Raw genomic sequence first — 19026 nt, 5'->3', positions numbered from 1 at the left:
TTACAGAAAGAGTTACAGTACTGGAAAAAATAAGGTGCTCACCTTTCATGGCAATTGAGTATTACAGTTTGTTGAGGTTTTCTAGGTATTCTGCACCCCTACATTATTCCACATTCATCAATGTGTTATTTCGTTCAATGGAATAAGACACCATGTCTGCATAAGCAGATATTTAACAAATTGTATTAATCTTAAAGGTATCGAGAACAATGAAGTTTAAAAAGAAACATTCGTTAACACAACACTGTGAGATTAAAATTTAGTGCATCTTTCAATTTAATAAATGCTTATAGACGACGTAGCATGCTTTTTACGTTATTATGGAGGTATGATTCATTGATGTTCTTCCAGGCTTCATTAAGGTTGCACAGAGAATGCGTAAAATTCGCAAACGAAAAAAGCAGTTTTTTTCCACACCGTATGTCAGATCTTGATAAAAATCAATCAGCAGTACAGTAACAACATTCTACATACGCTGATTGATTTTTATGAAGATCTGACATACGGTGTGGAAAAAAACTGCTTTTTTCGTTTGCGAATTTTACGCATTCTCTGTGCAACCTTAAAAATATTAAAAAATAAATTTTTATCTTTTCAAATCCTATATTGACCATACCTTTTCCATACGGCTGAGGTCATGTCAAAGGTAATTGTGCGAGCCATTCTTGTAATTTTATGCGACTGGTTTTTGGGAGGCAGCACATTTTCTATCCGTATGCTTAGTGTTGATCTCTTATTGAATTTTTTTTTTAATCAGTTCGTCTATTTGGTAAGCTTTTTTACATTTTAAGGGGGGTGTCTGGTGTAGTGAAAAAAATCGACTTCTTTTTTATCCGCTTAATTGTTAATATTGAACCTCTAGAATAGTCTCTCGCAATCTTGGTGGCCACGCTAAACTTCTTTTGTTTTAAACAGCCATGCATTCCTTCTACCTAAATTTTCAAGAGAGAATACCCAGTGGGTCATTTTGTACAGCTTTTTACCGTGATGCAATTTGATGTGGGACACCCTTTAATAGTTTTTCTCGAAACCGCGTTTTTCAAATTAGCGAACACGATAACCTTAAAACTAATCAATGAATTGACTTGATTTTTTATGAGAATGCGCAATATGTGTCGCCTGTCGATGAACCACAGAAAACTGAATAAATTTTTTTTTCTTCCTATTATTTTGAAGACAAGTGAGCGAATTTTACAGTAAAATATGAGATTTTTCGGTTTTCATGAAGCCATTTTCCGAAACTCGAACTTTTTTATATTTTTTATATTCATCAAGTAACTACAAGTCTAATCTTTGCAAATCTTATTGAATTTCCTGTGTCAGACTATTGTATCAAGACTTATCATGTTCGCCGCGGTGCTCCTCGACGTGGAAATGGTTGGACGTCTATTCTTAGAACGCTCGTATGAGTGGCTCTGTGTGATTGAAAATATTTTTTTTCGTGCACAGTGAATATATAAATAAATCTTAACATTACACAAAAGATCCATTGTTGCCTTGCCTTCAAAATCGTAAAACAAAATACCTTTCGGTTTGAGCACTTTACGCCAGGCACCCCTTAAATTTCTTAATACTAGGAGATTATCATTTTTTTTTAAATTTGATCTAAGAGAAAAAACTTTTACAGCTATCTTAAAACCAGAAATGCAACTCGTTGTACAAGAGGGGAACATTAGTTTTTGCCTTTTCAATAGAATGGTATTGTGCTTACTTTGAAAATCAACTTGTAAACCGCACTGATAAAATATAGTACCCATTAATGTGTAAAAAAAACTACCCATTTTCAATAAAAGTGGAATATCCCACTTAATTGGTAAAAAGCAACCCTCCCGCAACTTGACGTTTAGCCTAAGTTGCATGAAACCACCGTGTTTCGAATGATGTCGCCACCATAGAAAGCCGTCCACAAATTGCGATACTGTAAATTTCTATGCGAGAAAATAATTCCGTGACGTCTTTTACGAACTTGTTTCCTTCTTTACATTCACTGAAAAAAATCCGAACGTTAATTCTATTTGCTTCAAACCGCTTAAAATTCATATAAAGAAGAAATGCTATTGTTATCACGCGCACACATACCTTCTATGTGTCAACTGTATAAACTATGTATACACACACATAAGTTATATGTGTATATTGCTATAGAATGGGGTTTTATGTGCCTAATAGTTATGAAATGTGAATGCAAGATTAATATTTCTTGTAAATACACACATTAGGTTTATGTGCCAGCAAATAGTGTCTATATCCCTCTGTTAATTGCAAAAATCTATGTGTAAAATCAATAGGCATAACGTTTACTTTTTTTTGAGTGTTCGGAAGCGGTAATCAAGATGATCATTTCAAAACAGCGTAATAATTTAATATAAATACAAACAAGTTAATTCGTCATTTTGGAGTTTCATAAAAGGATTACAAATTGTGCCGAATGTAAAATGTAAAATGCATGATTTGATTTGAGTGCGCTTCTAGTGTGAACTTTTTCTTCTCCCGTCGCCCTTGAAATATCTTTCGCATATGACAATTCTCGAAAGTTTGTCGTTAATCTTAACTACATTTAGTTTTGTGATTATCATTGTTCACTTCGTATTTAACAAAGGCGGGATTGACTTCGATTGTTTATTTCTGACAGCATGCGACATTTACGGTGCAAAGGTTTCCACAAAATTCAGAACTGATGACAGCTCATGTTCTATCGGAGAGGGAGAAAAACAATCCAGTATCATTGTGTGTGTGTTGTTTACATTGCAATGAAAATATTACTACCTAATATCTTAAAACTAAATGAATGCTCACTAACTAGCATAAGCGCCGCTTGTTTGTATGCTGATGATTCCAAAAAATCATGAATCATTTAAAAATAATGCATCGGAATAAAGATGCATTATTTTTATAATAAAACAACACCAAACCCAAAAAGTCTTCAAAAATGAATTATCAGAAGTAAAAAAATCTGAACAAGAAAATTTGCACTGTGAACAAGTTTACGCTTTTTTTAGAAATTGCTCTTGAATAAAGATTGATCCGCCATTTTAGACCCACAGACCCAAAAAAAGTGGTTTCAACGATTTGTATAGGAGCTGTCAAGTTGTTCCCCCTGTGGTAAAAAGCTTGTACTCAGTAATGAGTACAGACCTTGTACGTCAATCCGGGTACGTTTTATCCATTATTTTTCGCAGAACAGTTACAACAAAATGCGTAAAAAATACCCATTCATGAAAATCGCTCTTTAATGAAAAATATTGAAAAGAGAATTATTTTTGAATTTAATAAAAGACATTACAAAACATCGAATTTATATATTTCCCTCTCATGAAAGTATATAGAATTTCCGATGCCATAAAACTAAATAAAACCTGTCACTGGTCAGAATATTTTTGTTGGCTTCCAAAGCAGGCAAAATTGCGGAACTGGCGCATATTTGCAACATCCGCAGTAGCTTAAACTGCTGTTATTTTCGGAGTATTGCCGAAATGTTCCGATTCCGGCACGGTTTCGGCTACGAACCGATAATTTGCAATTCGCTTGAAATTATTCTTAAAGAATTTTGTACCCATCATCAGGATCAATATACGGCATTACCTCATCGAGAGGTTGTAAAATGGATAAAAAATACCCATTGTTGGAAACAAAAAAAGTACCCATTTTTTGACAGCTCGAATAGCTTCCGTAAATGGGCAATTTGAATACATAAAATACACTCAAAAAAGTAAACGTTATGCCTATTGATTTTACACATAGATTTTTGCAATTAGCGGAGGCATATAGACACTATTTGCTGGCACATAAACCTAATGTGTGTATTTACAAGGAATATTAAACTTACATTCACATTTCATAACTATTAGGCACATAAAACCCCATTCTATAACAATATGCACATATAACTTATGTGTGTGCATACATAGTTTATACAGTTGACACGTAGAAGGTATGTGTGCGCGTGATAACAATAGCATTTCTTCTTCATATGAATTTTAAGCGGTTTGAAGCAAATAGAATTAACGTTTGGGTTTTTTTCAGTGTAGATTAAGTTTTTTCGCAGTGCACATTTTTTGGAGCGATGAATGCACCTTTACGCGAGCCGGGTTTTTCAACACTCACAATGAACACACGTGGGAAAGTGAAAACCCACGTGCGGTCAAAGAAACTAGACCGCAGTTGCGGTTCCCGGGCAACGTATGGGCAGGTATAGTTTATCGACAGCTTATAGGCCCATACTTCATTGAAAGGAATCTCAACGCCACGAAATACTTGGAGTTTAAAAAAGTGAGCACCTTACTTTCCTGATAGACGTTCCACTCCGAAGAAGGCAGCGATTGATCTTCCAGCAAGATGGAGCTCCACTTCATTCGACTAATGCAGTTAAAATTTTTCCTTAACACCACCTTCAACGATCGCTGGATTGGACGCTGTGGGCCTATTCTTTGACCCCCTAGAAGTCCTGATTCAACTCCAATGGACTTTTTTCTATGGGGGTATATCAAAAAAAGAGGTTTATTCCGTCCAAATTCATACTCTTGACCAACTCAAGGAGAGAATAACTATTGCTGCAAACAACGTGCGTGAGAAAATGATACGCATGGATTTTGTGAAAGAAATAAAAAAGATTAAACAACTGCATCGAACAAAATGGTGGACATTTTGAACAAGTTTTAAAATCACAAAAATAATCTTGGTAAATTTAACCTCGGATACTTGTTTTGGCTAGCTATTGCGCGAACGTCAATGTACTACAAAACACAATATGTGAACCTGTATCCTTAAGAAATGGAATTGAATATTTACTTCCACTTTCATATTTCATAGACAATCCGCTTCGGTTTTACCGGTGTAATTATGGGATTGGTTGGATTGAACAACGTTCCTTCTCGGTGGTTCCTCGATGAAAATAATCCTCATCCAAAGAAAAAGAAAGGACATAAAAGAAAATTTAAAGAGCATCGACACCTCAAATATATGCTTTACTAACATTTGGTAAACGGCGAGCGGGGAACCTGCTGCCGTATTCTTGACGAGCTATTGTTGCCATACAATTAGCAAGTTTGTAGCAAATGTTATATATGCCAGCTCTTCCGGATAATAGGAGAAGATAGGGTAAAACGCACCCCTAAGGAAATATGATCATAACTCAGCTATAGAACATCAATTGGGAGAATTTATTTAATATCGCCTAACCAACATTTTGCTCTGTAATCACAATCATAACACTTTGCAAAATATTCAAAAACATGAAAAATATTCAATTTTTAAAATTCATTGAAAATTACCTTTTCAAAAATAAGCGGGGCAAAACGCACCTGTGCGGGGACAAAAATGCACCACAACAACGGGGCATAATGCACTACAACCCGGTCAGCGTGGCAAGCAGAAAGTTAGCAAAAGTTGAGCAAAGCGAAATTGATGCTGGCAGAGTTTCTGCGAGCATTTTGCGCGATTTGTGCGAGAATTCTGGCAACGAATTCGCTTAAATGCAACAACCGTTTCTGACAGAAGCGGGTTAACCAATCGATGCTGCTCACTTTTATCCAGAATCCAGCCAGAAATGTATGGCCAAGATCTCTGAACGCTTCCTGCCACATCTTTGTCAGATGTTTTGCTCGATTCGTGCTAAATTCTACCAGGTAGGAATTGCCAGGATCTTTGCACAGTTTATGTCCGAGTTATGCCAGGGTTTTGCTCGGTTCCTGTCAAAATTTGCCAGAAAACGCGAGCGAAACCGAGTTCGCCCTAGCTCAACTAACCCGACAGGATACGCACAAAAATCTGACAGGGCTGCCAAACCAAGACTTACAGAAATGTAGCAGAGCGGTCTCTGCCAGAAAATTTGCTCACTGGGAACAACGGGCAGGATGCACCGCAATAACGAGGCAGAATGCTCGGTGAACAAGCAAGTAGTTTTGTTTTCTGACGGGATTTCACCAAAGTGTGCCATTAAATAGCCTTAGGTTATGCAATTAGCATGTTTTCAGAACGATTTTTCAGCTTTCGATTAAAAAATCAGCAAAATCAAAGAAGAGGGCATTTTGCCCCCGATGCAGCAGAGATATAAATTTAGCAAAAAATGAACTATTTAGTAGATTTTTCATATATAGCGCGACAGTATAAATAGAAGTGGAATGCACTGATATAATAGTAAAACAGCATTTATAACAGCTGAAAATCCTTGTTCCACGAGTCACAATAATTACATGAGAAGAGCACGTTATTGTTTTTTGTTTATTTCTCGAGTTGCTATTGATGTACGGTTATCAAACTTTGACAGTGTAAGTTAATTATGACGGACTGGTGTTACCCTTTTCTAGAAATTCTCTGCAGTTTTCGATTTAAACAAGGGGTGCATTTCGCCCCGGGGGTGCGTTTTACCCCATCTTCCCCTACATTTTGTTTAAAAACAAACCGCGTGCAATAATTTTGCTGTTTCCGTGGCTACTATGTTTGTGCTTAAGACATTAACAAATGCGCAGTGGATTCTATATCGTTGTTCAAGTTTTATTTAATTGTAGCAAAACAAGAAAAAATATGAGCATAGTGCAGCATAGAGACATTTTTGAGGCGTCGTTTTTCTAATTCGATGCAAATTTTGTATACATTCCTAGAGTGATCTGCCCCACAAAGGACAACGGTCTCTGTGAAGATTGTTAACGGATGGAGAAAACTGCTGAATGTCTTAAGCTTCAGTTGCAGACCAGTGGCTGGAAGAAGTTGCCCTGTAGAAGTGTAGGATTCTTGAAGCAGTGTTTACGCGGCAATTGAGGATTGATGAGCCTGATCCTCTGGAGGTGTCATGTGCCGCGGGATTGGGTGAGATCTGTCTGATTATGGTTTTTGAAATGTTTTTAAATATTTTCTTTGCATCTGTTCTCACCGTAAAATTGGAAAGATTTTTAAATTGAACATCGACCATGCACTAACTGACCTCAATCAGCAGTCTATTAATAATAATAAGTCTTTAGTATACTGGGATGCGTTCTGATCTATTTATGCTATATGAAGTGTGAGTTTTTGTATTTGGTGTCTAGGCTTGTGCTTTTCCAGAAATTGTAGCTTATGTGTGTTTAGTTTTGCATTGGTCGGTGAGTTTGGATGTATGCTATTGTTCCGACTGTGACGGGTTTCGAGGGACTTGGTGTGGATTGATGGTCCTACCATGTTTGTTCGGTCGGAGTCAGTCTGGAGGCCGTGTAATGTTCGATGGCAGCACCGGGAGTTGATCGAATCGGTTTCTGCACCCATGTCATAACCGGTTAACCCATTTGATCAGTTCTTGGTGCTGTCACTGGATATCGCGCTGCTTATGGATTGTCTTTGTCCAGGGAAGTATGGTGGGATTGTCTGTCCACGGCGGTCTTTTGATGTGCGTTACGGTCGGAGTCATGGCATGAATCAGGGTTCTTTTTATCAGCATAGGGTTGGATGTGCGTGGGCTGTGGCTTTTGGAAGGCGTCTTGTTTTTCCAAACATTCAGCTTTTGTCATATTGGAAATATACGGTATAGTTATTTGTGTTTTCTGTCAACGTTCAACAAACGCGGAAGGTTACTGTTTTCATGATCCTGTACTGCCTATTAGGACATAGAAGTCCTGTATGGGTTTTGGTCGAAGGTGAGTTGTCTACTGGTTTGTATACTCATAAATATACAAACCAGTAGACAACTTTCTGTTTATATTACTACTAATTAACCGATTTCGCAAATTTTCTCCATTGTTTCAGAGAGCGAGTAAGGGCGCTATAACTTTGGCTTATTAGCAAGGGCAGGGCTAAATAGTTCTGTCCCATCCCAGGAATCTAGGACCAAAGGAGTGACATTAACCCTCTTAGCAAAATTACTTCCAACGATTTATCAAACCCCCATCAAATTGAAACGGTTGTCCACGTTTCTTCATTATTCAAGGTTCAAAATAATCCGTTGATTAAATTATTCATTGAATGAATAATTTGATTGCCGTATAATTTTGAATCTTCTTTATTTTGTGCGCTGCACAGTTGGCCTGGCCGCTTTAATGCTTGTGTCATATTCGATATGTGCCACAAACATTAATAATGACAAGAAAAATTGTAGACGAACGTCTGCAATTTTCCAGGATCTCTACATGTATTGGCTGTGTATATGTAGACTAGACTAGACATTCCTAAAGTGATCTGCCCCTTGGTGGTGGTTATGTATATTAAAAATCGATTTTTTCCATACATTTTTTTCTCGTAAACAGTAAAATTCAATGTGAATTTTGAAATGTATTTATGACGCTTAGAGCAGATATGTTTTCTTTCCGGACATCACGTTGAACCTTATTAAATGAATAACGATGTTCGAGATCCTAATAGTTTTCTTATATCTGCCGCCCGAACTTACGACTGACCGTTAGCAGCTGGGCAAAACAATATTGAGACTTGGCATTCTATTTATATAGGATGACGCTAAAGCTGAGTACTTTGGTTGAAGACTATTAGGCGTTTTAATGTATTAGGTACCTGTTGTGTTGTTTGAGTGTGAAATAAATTATAAATTAAATTGACCCCCACCGGAGCACGTTACATTTGGCGCCCAACGTGGGGCATGGAAAGCCGTGAATTGGTGGATAGGGTCAATGGTTCCGTTTTGGACTAAGTCTGTGATATTAATTTTAGTTAGGTTTAAGTAGCGTTATAAGTCTTCCTTGAAAGACAGGAAGCATTCGCGTATAAGTCTTCCTTGAAAGACAGGAAGCACTAGGATATGAAAGTCTTCCTTGAAAGACAGGAAGCATCAGGATAAAAGTCTTTCTTGAAAGACAGAAAGCATTGAGTCTAAAAGGCTCTATAAAAGTCTTCAATAGATGTATTGGAGCATGAATCTCGTGAAACGAGAATAGGGTTAGTTTATTTATTGAAAAAAAGTTAAAAAAAAGATGGGTGGGTAATGTCAGAGACACAACCGGAGTGAAGTAGAATACACTTTAGACCGGTAAATTTTTAATTTAATGTTTTAATTGCCGCAAGGTTCTAATGTATCGATTTTGTTGGCTATTTTCGGCAAATTTGAGACTAAGAGAAACGAAAGCAATGAAATTGAAAGACGGATAGGTATTCTAGAGCGAATCAGTTATAAACTTAGAACGGAAAACTAGAACTAGGCAGGCTCATATGGGCATGATCGAAAGGAAAATGTGAAGAATTCTTTGCCTTATGCAGAGTAGGAGTTGGGCGTTGCACCCTAGGCCGTTTTCCGTTCTAAGTTTATAACTGATTCGCTCTAGAATACCTATCCGTCTTTCAATTTCATTGCTTTCGTTTCTCTTAGTCTCAAATTTGCCGAAAATAGCCAACAAAATCGATACACATTCATAGTTTATTTAAAGTATTTTTGGAATTATCAAGTTGACAATTTGCAACATTCTTTGAAAATATTGTTGAACTTTTATGAATGAAGGCACGAAAACGAGCGTTTGACCGTCGTCCTACTACCAGCATCAGAGAAGTAGCAGATCAGCATTTTTCGCTACATGGCCTGTACCAAAAAAAACCGCTCGTAAGTCCACCGGAAGAAAGGCTCCCCGCAAGCAGTTGGCAATGAAGGCAGTGTAAGAGTGCCCCAGTCACGATTGGCGTTAAGAAGCCTCATCGCTACCGAACAGAAACTATCGCCCTGCGAAAAATTTACAGCTATCAAAAATCGAGCGGGCCTAAATTGTGACCCAAAATAAACCACAAACCAACAAGTTCTTTTCAGGACCAGCTAATTATAAAGTATTATTATTATAAATGAAATTTTCAATTGCCTTACAACCTCCTTCCCCCTATCCACCCGGCTTGAATTACTATCAATCTTGATGATGCTGTGCGGCGGGGGCACTAGTTTTTATTATAGTGGAAAATTTAGGTTTGCGCGTTTTTCCCAAAAGATTTTAGCTGTGCTGTTTTCAAGGAAGTTGTAGTTGAATTGAAAATAAAATAGTTTATTTCTATTGTCAGAGATGGACCTTCCAACGAAAACTAGTCTGGCTCGCTTGGAATCGAATTGTACGGACCAACCACTGCTTTCACAAAATCTGTTATTTTCAGTAATTTTACATTCTACACAACTAGTCACAACTATTTCCAATCAGCGCAAAAATCGAAGGTTTTCATTCAGTACAACAGCAGATTTTCACTTTTAGAAAAACAGGCAACATTCTGGCCGAAAATTTTGAAACGGAGTACCTATATCGAAACGTTCGATTTTTGTAAATTGAATCATTACACTAACCTGTCTACAAATCACACAAATAACTTTTTTATTTTGTGCCATTCTACTTGAAAGCGACGATATTGTTCACACGTGGCTCACTTACCATCCAACGCTCTTGACAAGCCACTTTCTGATGCTTGTAATAACAAAACTTCAATTTCATTCTTTGTCGATAAATTGATGGCCCTGAAAAGGGCCTTTTGTTTGGGCAGTGTTCGAAATTTACTTGGTGCTGGTGTATATGGTAACAGTTTTGGTGCCATCGAAGACGGCGTGCTTGGCCAACTCTTCTGACAGCAGCAAACGGACAGCGGTGTGAATTTTGCGGGAGATGCTGCAAACGAACTGCTGCATGCTGATGCTTGAAACGAACTGAGCGTGAGCAACAGCATGCTGAGTTTTTATACCTGACTACAGCACAATGTAAGCTCGTCCTTTTTTGTGTTGTCCTCAATATGTGTTATTCGTAGCTCCACCCCTTCGTTGGTCGACCACATATTTTTGATAAAGAACAAAATTGAAATTGTGTTTCCAATACGGAAGTTATCGAACATTCAGGGTAAAAAGAGTAATGTAATACGGCACCTTGGTAAAATATTTGAGAATTGAAACCTTTTTTGAATGCTTACTAGGCGAAACTGTAAACAAACACACAAATGATAACTTTTTATTTTGTGTCATTCTACGTGAAATCTACGATATTGTTCACAAGCAGCTCACTTGCCATCGAACGCTCTTGGCAAGCTACTTTCGGATGCTTGTAATAACAAAATTTCAATTCGATTCTTTGTTGATAAATGGCCCGTACCAAACAGACCGCTCGTAAGTCCACCGGAGGAAAGCCTCCCCGCAAGCAGTAAGCAACGAAGGCCGTGTAAAAGTGCCCCAGTCACGGTTGGCGTTAGGAAGCCTCATCACTACTGAACAGAAACAGTCGCCCTGTGAGAAATTCACAGCTATCAGCAATCGAGCAGGCCTAAATTGTGACCCAAAATAAACCACAAACCAACAAGTTCTTTTCAGGACCAGCCAATTATATTCCAGTAAGATATAAATGAAATTTTCGTTTTCCATTGCCTTACAACCGCTTTCCTCCCGGCTTGAATTACTATCAATCTTGATGATGCTGTGCGGTGGGGGCACAGGCAGTTTCCATTATAGTGGAAAATTTAGGCTTGCGCGTTTTTTCCCAAAAGTTTTTTAGCTGTGCTGTTTTCAAGAAGTTGTAGTTGAATTCAAAATAAAAGTTTACTTCTATTGTCAGAGGTGGATCTTCCAACGAAAACTAGTCTGGCTCGCTTGGAATTGAATTGTACGGACCAACCACAGCTTTCACAAAATCCGTTATTTTCAGTAATTGTACATTCTACAGATTTAGTCACAACTATTTCCAATCAGCGCAAAAATCGAAGGTTTTCATTCAATACAACAGCAGACTTTCACGTTTGAAAAAACAGGCAGCATTCTGGCCGAAAATTTTGAAACGGAGCACTTATATCGAAATGTTAGAAAACGTTCGATTTTTGTCAATTGAATCATTACACTAAACTGTTTATAAATCACAAATAACTTTTGATTTTGTGCCATTCTACGTGAAAGCGACGGTATTCGGTATTGTTCACAAGTGGCTCACTTACCATCCAACGCTCTTGACAAGCCACTTTATGATGCTTGTAATAACAAAACTTCAATTTCATTCTTTGTCGATAAATTGATGGCCCTGAAAAGGGCCTTTTGTTTGGGCAGTGTTCGAAATTTACTTGGAGCTGGTGTATATGGTAACAGTTTTGATGCCATCTGAGACGGCGTGCTTGACCAACTCTTCTGACAGCAGCAAACGGACGGCAGTTTGAATTTTGCGGGAGATGCTGCAAACGAACTGCTGCATGCTGATGCTGGAAACGAACTGAGCGTGAGCAACAGCATGCTGAGTTTTTATACCTGACTACAGCACAATGTAAGCTCGTCCTTTTTTGTGTTGTCCTCAATATGTGTTCTCCACCCCTTCGTTGGTTGACCACATATTTTTGATAAAGAACAAAATTGAAATTGTGTTTCCAATACGGAGATTATCGAACACTCAGGGTAAAGAGAGTAATGTAATACGGCACATTGGTAAAATGTTTGAGAATTGAAACCTTTTTTGAATGCGCCTAGTAAAAATGTTTTCCACTTCACTCCAGTTTGTTTCTGACCATATTTGCAATTTGCGTACTGAAATAAATCATAATTTTGGGTTTAACCCAAATTGCTCTCCAGGGAGAAACAGTCCACGAAACAGAAAATGCAAACTTATTCTTTGAAATGAGTTTGGTGGCTCTGAAAAGGGCCTTTTTATAATGATACAAGTGAGTTCTACCTTTTCAACTTCCAAATCCATACAAAGTGCGTCCCTACCGCTTCAGAGTATAGACGACATTCATTGAGATTTTGCACTTGGCGTGTTCAGTATAGGTCACGGCATCTCGGATGACATTTTCCTGCACACCATCAGCATTCGTAGATTAAATCGGAAATGCATTTTACACCACCACGACGAGCCAGACGCCGAATGGCGGATTTGGTGATTCCCTGGATTTTATCACGAAGAACCTTGCGATGACGCTTGGTAGGGAACGCAAACATGATACCGCTCATTGTACCGTCCGGACGAGCATGTTGCTCGTGTGGTAAGCGAGCACCCACTGATACAAAACAAGCTCGCGTGACCTGTATATATAACATTCCCGTATGTAATGAAACGCTTACATGCTCCTTTTTGACGGCTCTGTGTGGGATATGCTGGCAAATTGCATATTTTCCTCGCTGTTTCCGAAGGATTTTCTAAAAATCCTTGTTTTGGTTTATTTATAGTAGTCGCACTAATTCCGAAATTTAATACGAAATACGTGCACAAATTTCCGATCAGATAGTGCAAAAATATTACGATTTCGTCCAGTACAACGGAAGATATTCGCATTTCAAACCTGGGAAAATTTCTCAACTGAAATTTTTGAAACGGGACCCCATATTGAAACGTTAGAAGTATTCTACTTCAAAATTTCAATTGAATTGATAAAATTTCAAGTTTTTTCTTTGGAGAAGGAGGATAGTGTAATGTATTTTTGACGCTTAGAGTAGATTCTAGTTAGAATCGGTTGTGTCATTGGAGCCGGAATACAAACTGGAACCAGCCAGAATTCCAGTTCATTGCTGGCTGAACTTTACTGGGTCGCATGTCTCGTCTATGTCTCAGGTTTTATCGTGTGGATTATTTTCAGTGTAGAGCTATTCGCCACAAGAGGTCGTTGCAAGTACCCTGTAAAGTTCAATCGGAAATGAGCCAGAATTCCGTCTGGTTCTAGTTACTATTCCGGTTCCAGGGACACAGCCGATTCTAGTTAGAATCGGTTGTGTCACTGGAGCCGGAGTTTCGGCTCATTTTCGGCTGAATTTTACTGGGCTCTTAAATGTTTGATGGCTTTACCTGCAAGTTTTTTGGCTGTTAGTTTGACGCTAAGCCAGTGAAAAGACGTCATTTAGAAACAAAGTAAACAGGAAAAGAATAGTCGAAGATTTTACGATTTGGAGAAAATAGTAGGAAAAAGTATTTTCGTGAAATTTAAGTGTTTTGTGTACCTTTCGCTTCATACTGTTATTTTTCTTCGCTAATCTACATAGAAATATATAACAATGGATATAACAGAGCCTCAGCGATCGAAAATATTCATTAATCCGGATTTCAAGAAAGCTCATATCAATCGGAATTTCTTACCGAAAAAGACGACCACCGCAGTTCCCACCGTTCTAAACAATTCTTTTTCAGCTCCAAACATTCATCTAAATCCAATATTCATCGAAAAATTGCACCAGAAGAATCTTCAAAGAGACTTGGCCTTAAACGACATGACCTTCACAGCAGTAGCAGCTGTCCCCTTGAATCCAATTATCAAACACACCAAACGAAAACTGATACGAGCTTCCTCCACCGTTCCGATACTTTCTATTAATCGCCCTCAGGGACCACTTTTAGCGCCGTTAGTCAAAATTAGTAAAAATAAATTGGTAAGATCTACACCGGTGACGCAATCCTTTGTTAAACCGTCTGTTGCTGGAATGATAAGGAAACGCTACAAACTGGTCAATAAAGGTGGCATCGCCGATAGATTCAATCAAATAGGTAATGTTTCGCATGCAATTTCAAAGCCACGGGCATCAGTTCGACGATATTCGCTAATAAGAACGGGCTTGAGCCCACAAAATGTGATTGTTACGGATAGAAAGCTGCTCAAATTGGAAGTTTCTCTGTAACTTAAGATTGTTTATATTTGTAACAATTTTCAATGATTTCACAGGAGATGTACAAAATCGCCACAACCAACATCTGCAGGAAAAGCTTCGGCTAATATGTCGTTTCCCTCACCCAACAAGAAATTAGTTATGATTAATATTAACGGAGTGCTTTATCGGTCATCGACAAATAAACTTCAAGTGTCGACTGCGCCATTATCGGTCAAATCTTCCACAAATGCCAACACTAGCAGGGAAAGGTGTCTCAAGATAAGAGGGACTAGATTTCTGCTCAATCCGAGCGGGACTAAGCTAAGAAAAGTGCCGTCTTCGCTCGAATTAGATTCAACGGAAACCAAATTGAGCCGTATCGATATCGGAGGACTCACCTATATGCCGAAAACCGACGGCACATTTGTCAAAACAGATGTTCATCGTACGAGGGCTCATTTGAGGTTTTGTTTCTTTTTTTCTTCGGTGTATTTAATCACAGAGTAATTGAATCTTCTTTTCAGTTTGGCAAAGCAAAAAAGTATACAGGTCCTGACTAACAAAATGCGAAAATGTAACGTTCCTTGTCAAATCTTTCGTCGATTGGGAAAATGTGCAGCCTTTATGCAGGGTAGGTGTCCTAAGCTACACGACCCGAAACATGTATCAATTTGTTCAAGGTATGTACTTTAGCTTGACTTTAGAAGACATAACTTTTCGTATTTACGGTGTCAAATCAACAGGTTCCTCAAGGGTGAATGCTCCAATCTTGATTGTCTCCTATCGCATAATATTTCTCTTGAAAAGATGCCCGTTTGCCGTTTCTATCTTGAAGGCCGCTGTGGTAGGAATGAGTGCCCGTATTTGCACAAAAAAGTTAGCGAAAATGAACGGGTTTGCGAAGATTTCATGAAAGGGTTCTGTTCGTTGGCAGATAAGGTAAACATAAATAAATAGCTGTCAGATAATTTTACATTTATTATATTTCTTTCAAGTGTCAACGTCGTCACGTGTTTGTTTGCCCGGAATATGATCGCTTGGGAGTGTGCAAGCAAGCCAAGTGTCCCTACCCACATGGACGAAAACATGACTGGAATAATGTGCCACAATCGTCAAAAGAGTCTCTGAGTACTACTCACCGTTCACCGATTGAATCGTCGGCGATTCGCCTGGAAACTGTAGTTCCAATGAGGCGTTACTATTTGGACAATGCTGATGAAACAGATCTAAAATGTAATGAACGGCTAAGTGGTGCTCAAAAAGCTCAACTAAAACGAGTTATGGCAAAAGTGGATAAAATGAAACAGGGTCACATTGAAGATGCTTCGAGAGGATGTGTTTCAAGCGAAGGTACTTCATACAATGAAATAGTTGCAACTAATAGTGATCATAGTGATGAAAGTGAAAGTGAAGACGTAAAAAATAAGGTTTCTACTGCAATTGGAAAGAGACCTAAACTGGGTCCTTTGCCCTCATACATACCAATCTAAGAATGTCGAAGAGCGTATCCGCTTTGTAATTAATATATCGGTTTTTATTGTTAATGCTAGGCTTCAATTCAGCTGGATTTTTAAAAAGTAACCTTAAGGCAAAATTTTATGGTAAGATACATATCAATATCAATTCTTCAAAAGGGCTAATAAGATTTTTATAAACAAACTTATTTCGCTCATTATTCCGCTGTCGAGTCAAATTTCATGAAAGATACACATGAATCAACATCTTTACCCTTGGTAGAATCAATTTCAAATGTCTTCTGGGTTGACAATATAACAAATTAAGAGAAATCAGCAAAACAAAAGTTTGTTTACAAATCTTATTAGCCCTATTCTAATGTTGATATGGATATTTTATTTTATATAGGTAACGTTTGGAAATGCGAATTTAAGTGCATAAAATAAATAAACATGATGAATTGAAGCAGCAGTTTGCACTACGAAACTTATTTATTGTTAATCTGTAACAAAAAAATAGAATAAAAAATTGAAACCAATCATATCAAAACAGTGTAGTAAATTTTATTTGTAAATGGAGAATTCTATGTCGCGACATTGTCATTTTGGGCTTGCAATATTATTGATGATCAATTACTAGGGTATTATAATTAGAAATTTGAACATTTCGTTTCTCTGAGAAAATGAATATTTTTTCAGAAAAAACTACTAAAGAAGCTGGTACATCAATACTGTCCATTTCCAATAAAACATTCCACTTTTTGTGATCCAAAACTGTTTATTCCAATCAAAACAAAAACTTATAACAGAACGAAAACGTAATTTCTACGCTCATTTTCACAATAGGGTTTCAGTGATTCAAAATCCAATTATTGGGATGATTATATGAGAGAAGAATCGGCAGGTGCAAAAACAAGCTCACGTTGTCTTGGTTAATGATTAAGGACACTTTGACCCATTCGTTCAGCCATTCAACCATACTATCCGTACTCAAGTTTGTTGCATTTAATCCCCGAAGAAAGCAGGCATGCTTCAATGTCTCTATCGACATATTGTGAACCCCACCTTCACGTTTGATGGCCAGATCCATATGATGTACTACGTATGCACGTTCTGATAGACGAAACCTTCTCATCAGTCCTGCATGGATGTCATGTAATCGACACAGATATTTCAAATGTGCTGAATTCAAAGATCCAAGACTTAAAGGGGACCGACTGAAAAGATCCTTGACGTCGATAATTTCCTCCGACGTAGGGTGAAGACCGCTTCCAAGTAAACCTAGAATGTAACTGAACTTTTCGTGCTGTGGATCTCGAGACTTCTTCAGCACGTCTAGCTTGGCCTGCATACAGCGGAAAACTCGTCGATTGTAAAACAACCTTTGTCTTAGATCTTGCTGAGCAAAGTCCACTTTTTGCTGTATCGACCAGAAATGGGATGTCAGGAAGGTTCGAGGGTACATATATCTAAAACGAGAGCGCAATTAGGCCTAACCAATTCAGTATAAAAGCAATCACACTCACGCCAATGGAAATACAACATAATTAGCGAATGGGAGTGCCGAAATCAATAGCACGGGTGCAACCTTCTTCATATCTCTTGGCATCTGGTAGTACAGTTCGATCTCCTTCCGGGTTAGGCATCGAAGATTATTATCGTTCAAATAAACAATCTTTGTTACCTTGACTAGCTTTTTCATATCGCTAAAAAACTCTTTTACTCCGACCAAAAACACTCGATAGACGTGCATGGCCGAGGGAAACTTTTTCTCCAGAACTTTGTCATAGTTTTTAACATAGTCAAAAAATCGCGAGAACACGTAGCCCTGGACATTCCTTTTCACGTTTTCTCGGCTGTATTTCACAGCTAATTTTTCTTTCGTGTTATGTTGTTTATCACTAGAATTCATGAGAATTAGGTTGTTAGAAGGTTAACATATGGTAATCTGAAAATTATCCGCCTAGGACGGATAGAGGAAACATCTGATCGAACTTACCCATCGTCTCTCTGCTGACCTTGCTGATGACACAGTCGACTGCAAACAAATGTAGTTTGTTTTTGCACTAGATGTTGCTGCCGGCAGAGGCTTCGTAGCAACGTTAGCGACATTCTGGACCAGGTTTAGCGAATACTAGCACTAAACTTTGCACGAATTACATCATTTTAACTCGTTTTCGGTAGAGTTGCGCTAATAAACAAAGCTGGTTGGAGAAGGATGTTTTCAGTTTTCTTCCGGCTGCGCGATGACGTTTCCGAAATGACAAAAAGCGATTCAGTCAGGGTGGCCAGATTTAGTTTTTTATATGGATACACGCAAACATAAAACAACCAATAGAATAAGTTATTTTAACTTAAATTTAGGTACTTTTGAGTTGTGCGTCGCTTTCGCACTTATTAGTGTTGTCAAAAACTAAACGAGAGATTCGACTCAGTCGAGGTCTTCCGTGCATTACGGTACTTTTGAGTTGTTTGGGGTATACTCAAAATTAGGTAAATTCAACTTAAGTTTAAGTAAATTGAACTCAAGGTTGAGTTATGATTTTTGCCGTTTGTTAAATGGAAACTATCACGGCTTACCTAATTTTACCTTCTTGCAGAATACCCCGATATTGAGTTAAAAGTACTCAATTTTAGGTAGTTTCTCGGTTGCGTGTAGATTCAAAAGAGCAGATAATTCGACACAGATCTTTCAATAGGGCCAAAGTCGCAATGTACTCAAATGGAGAAAAATCAGTTTCAATATACGGCGATGCTTTTCTAAATGTAGTTTTTATTGTAGGTATAAATTACTTTATGACCATGTTTTTCCGGAAGCATCTTTGGTTAAACCTTATGACAATATAACAAAGAATTTAATTCCTATGTGCTTTTAGTGGGTAGAAACTAAAAAAATGCTTACGCCCAATTTGCATCCCAGTCGTGATTTCGCCCTTCAGCAACCACCATTTGCGGAAGGGCTAAACGGTGTACATAATTTTCAGAAGGGCGCGGTAAAAGGGCTAAACTGACTCTGTCTTGCTGTGTAGGGCTGGGTAAATGGGCGAGCTTGACAGTATACTTTTTAATAGGGCTCAGCAAATGGGCGCATAGAAACCCAATGTA

At 38.1% G+C, this 19026-nt stretch overlaps 3 protein-coding genes across 5 annotated transcripts in view; 1 reads left to right on the top strand and 2 right to left on the bottom strand.

The window, feature by feature from the left end:
- LOC131694290 (negative elongation factor E) overlaps positions 1–19026 on the bottom strand; it is a 315399-nt gene that overhangs the window by 68027 nt on the left and 228346 nt on the right. The window lies entirely within an intron of this gene.
- LOC131694285 (zinc finger CCCH domain-containing protein 3-like) lies at positions 13641–16338 on the top strand. 2 transcript variants are annotated; one of them, XM_058982886.1, is made up of 6 exons: positions 13641–13793; positions 13868–14482; positions 14543–14931; positions 14992–15147; positions 15211–15406; positions 15463–16338. In XM_058982886.1, the coding sequence occupies exons 2-6, from the start codon at positions 13880–13882 to the stop codon at positions 15955–15957; spliced, it is 1839 nt and encodes a 612-aa protein (XP_058838869.1). In that variant the 5' UTR covers positions 13641–13793; positions 13868–13879; the 3' UTR covers positions 15958–16338. The 2 variants fall into 2 exon arrangements, with proteins under 2 accessions (XP_058838869.1, XP_058838870.1); XM_058982887.1 differs by having other exon boundaries at positions 13868–14931.
- LOC131694287 (LETM1 domain-containing protein 1) lies at positions 16301–18172 on the bottom strand. The gene is made up of 3 exons (XM_058982890.1): positions 17921–18172; positions 17448–17822; positions 16301–17390 (listed from the first exon to the last, which is right to left on the bottom strand). Exons 1-3 carry the CDS (start codon positions 18031–18033, stop codon positions 16772–16774), a joined length of 1107 nt encoding a protein of 368 aa, XP_058838873.1. The 5' UTR covers positions 18034–18172; the 3' UTR covers positions 16301–16771.

Source organism: Topomyia yanbarensis, chromosome 3, assembly GCF_030247195.1.
Source record: "Topomyia yanbarensis strain Yona2022 chromosome 3, ASM3024719v1, whole genome shotgun sequence".
Taxonomy (NCBI): Eukaryota; Metazoa; Arthropoda; class Insecta; order Diptera; family Culicidae; genus Topomyia; species Topomyia yanbarensis.
This window is presented reverse-complemented; position numbering and strand designations above follow the sequence as displayed.

What these genes read in the sequence shown, in the direction of transcription:
- LOC131694285 (XM_058982886.1), top strand. Translation starts at nt 13,880, where the DNA reads ATGGATATAACAGAGCCTCAGCGATCGAAAATATTCATTAATCCGGAT. An exon ending in CGTACGAGGGCTCATTTGAG is followed by an intron (nt 14,932 to 14,991) that starts GTTTTGTTTCTT and finishes TCTTCTTTTCAG; the next exon opens with TTTGGCAAAGCAAAAAAGTA. An exon ending in CATGTATCAATTTGTTCAAG is followed by an intron (nt 15,148 to 15,210) that starts GTATGTACTTTA and finishes TCAAATCAACAG; the next exon opens with GTTCCTCAAGGGTGAATGCT.
- LOC131694287 (XM_058982890.1), bottom strand. Translation starts at nt 18,033, where the DNA reads ATGTCGCTAACGTTGCTACGAAGCCTCTGCCGGCAGCAACATCTAGTG. An exon ending in GGTCAGCAGAGAGACGATGG is followed by an intron (nt 17,823 to 17,920) that starts GTAAGTTCGATC and finishes CATGAATTCTAG; the next exon opens with TGATAAACAACATAACACGA. An exon ending in TATGTTGTATTTCCATTGGC is followed by an intron (nt 17,391 to 17,447) that starts GTGAGTGTGATT and finishes CTCTCGTTTTAG; the next exon opens with ATATATGTACCCTCGAACCT.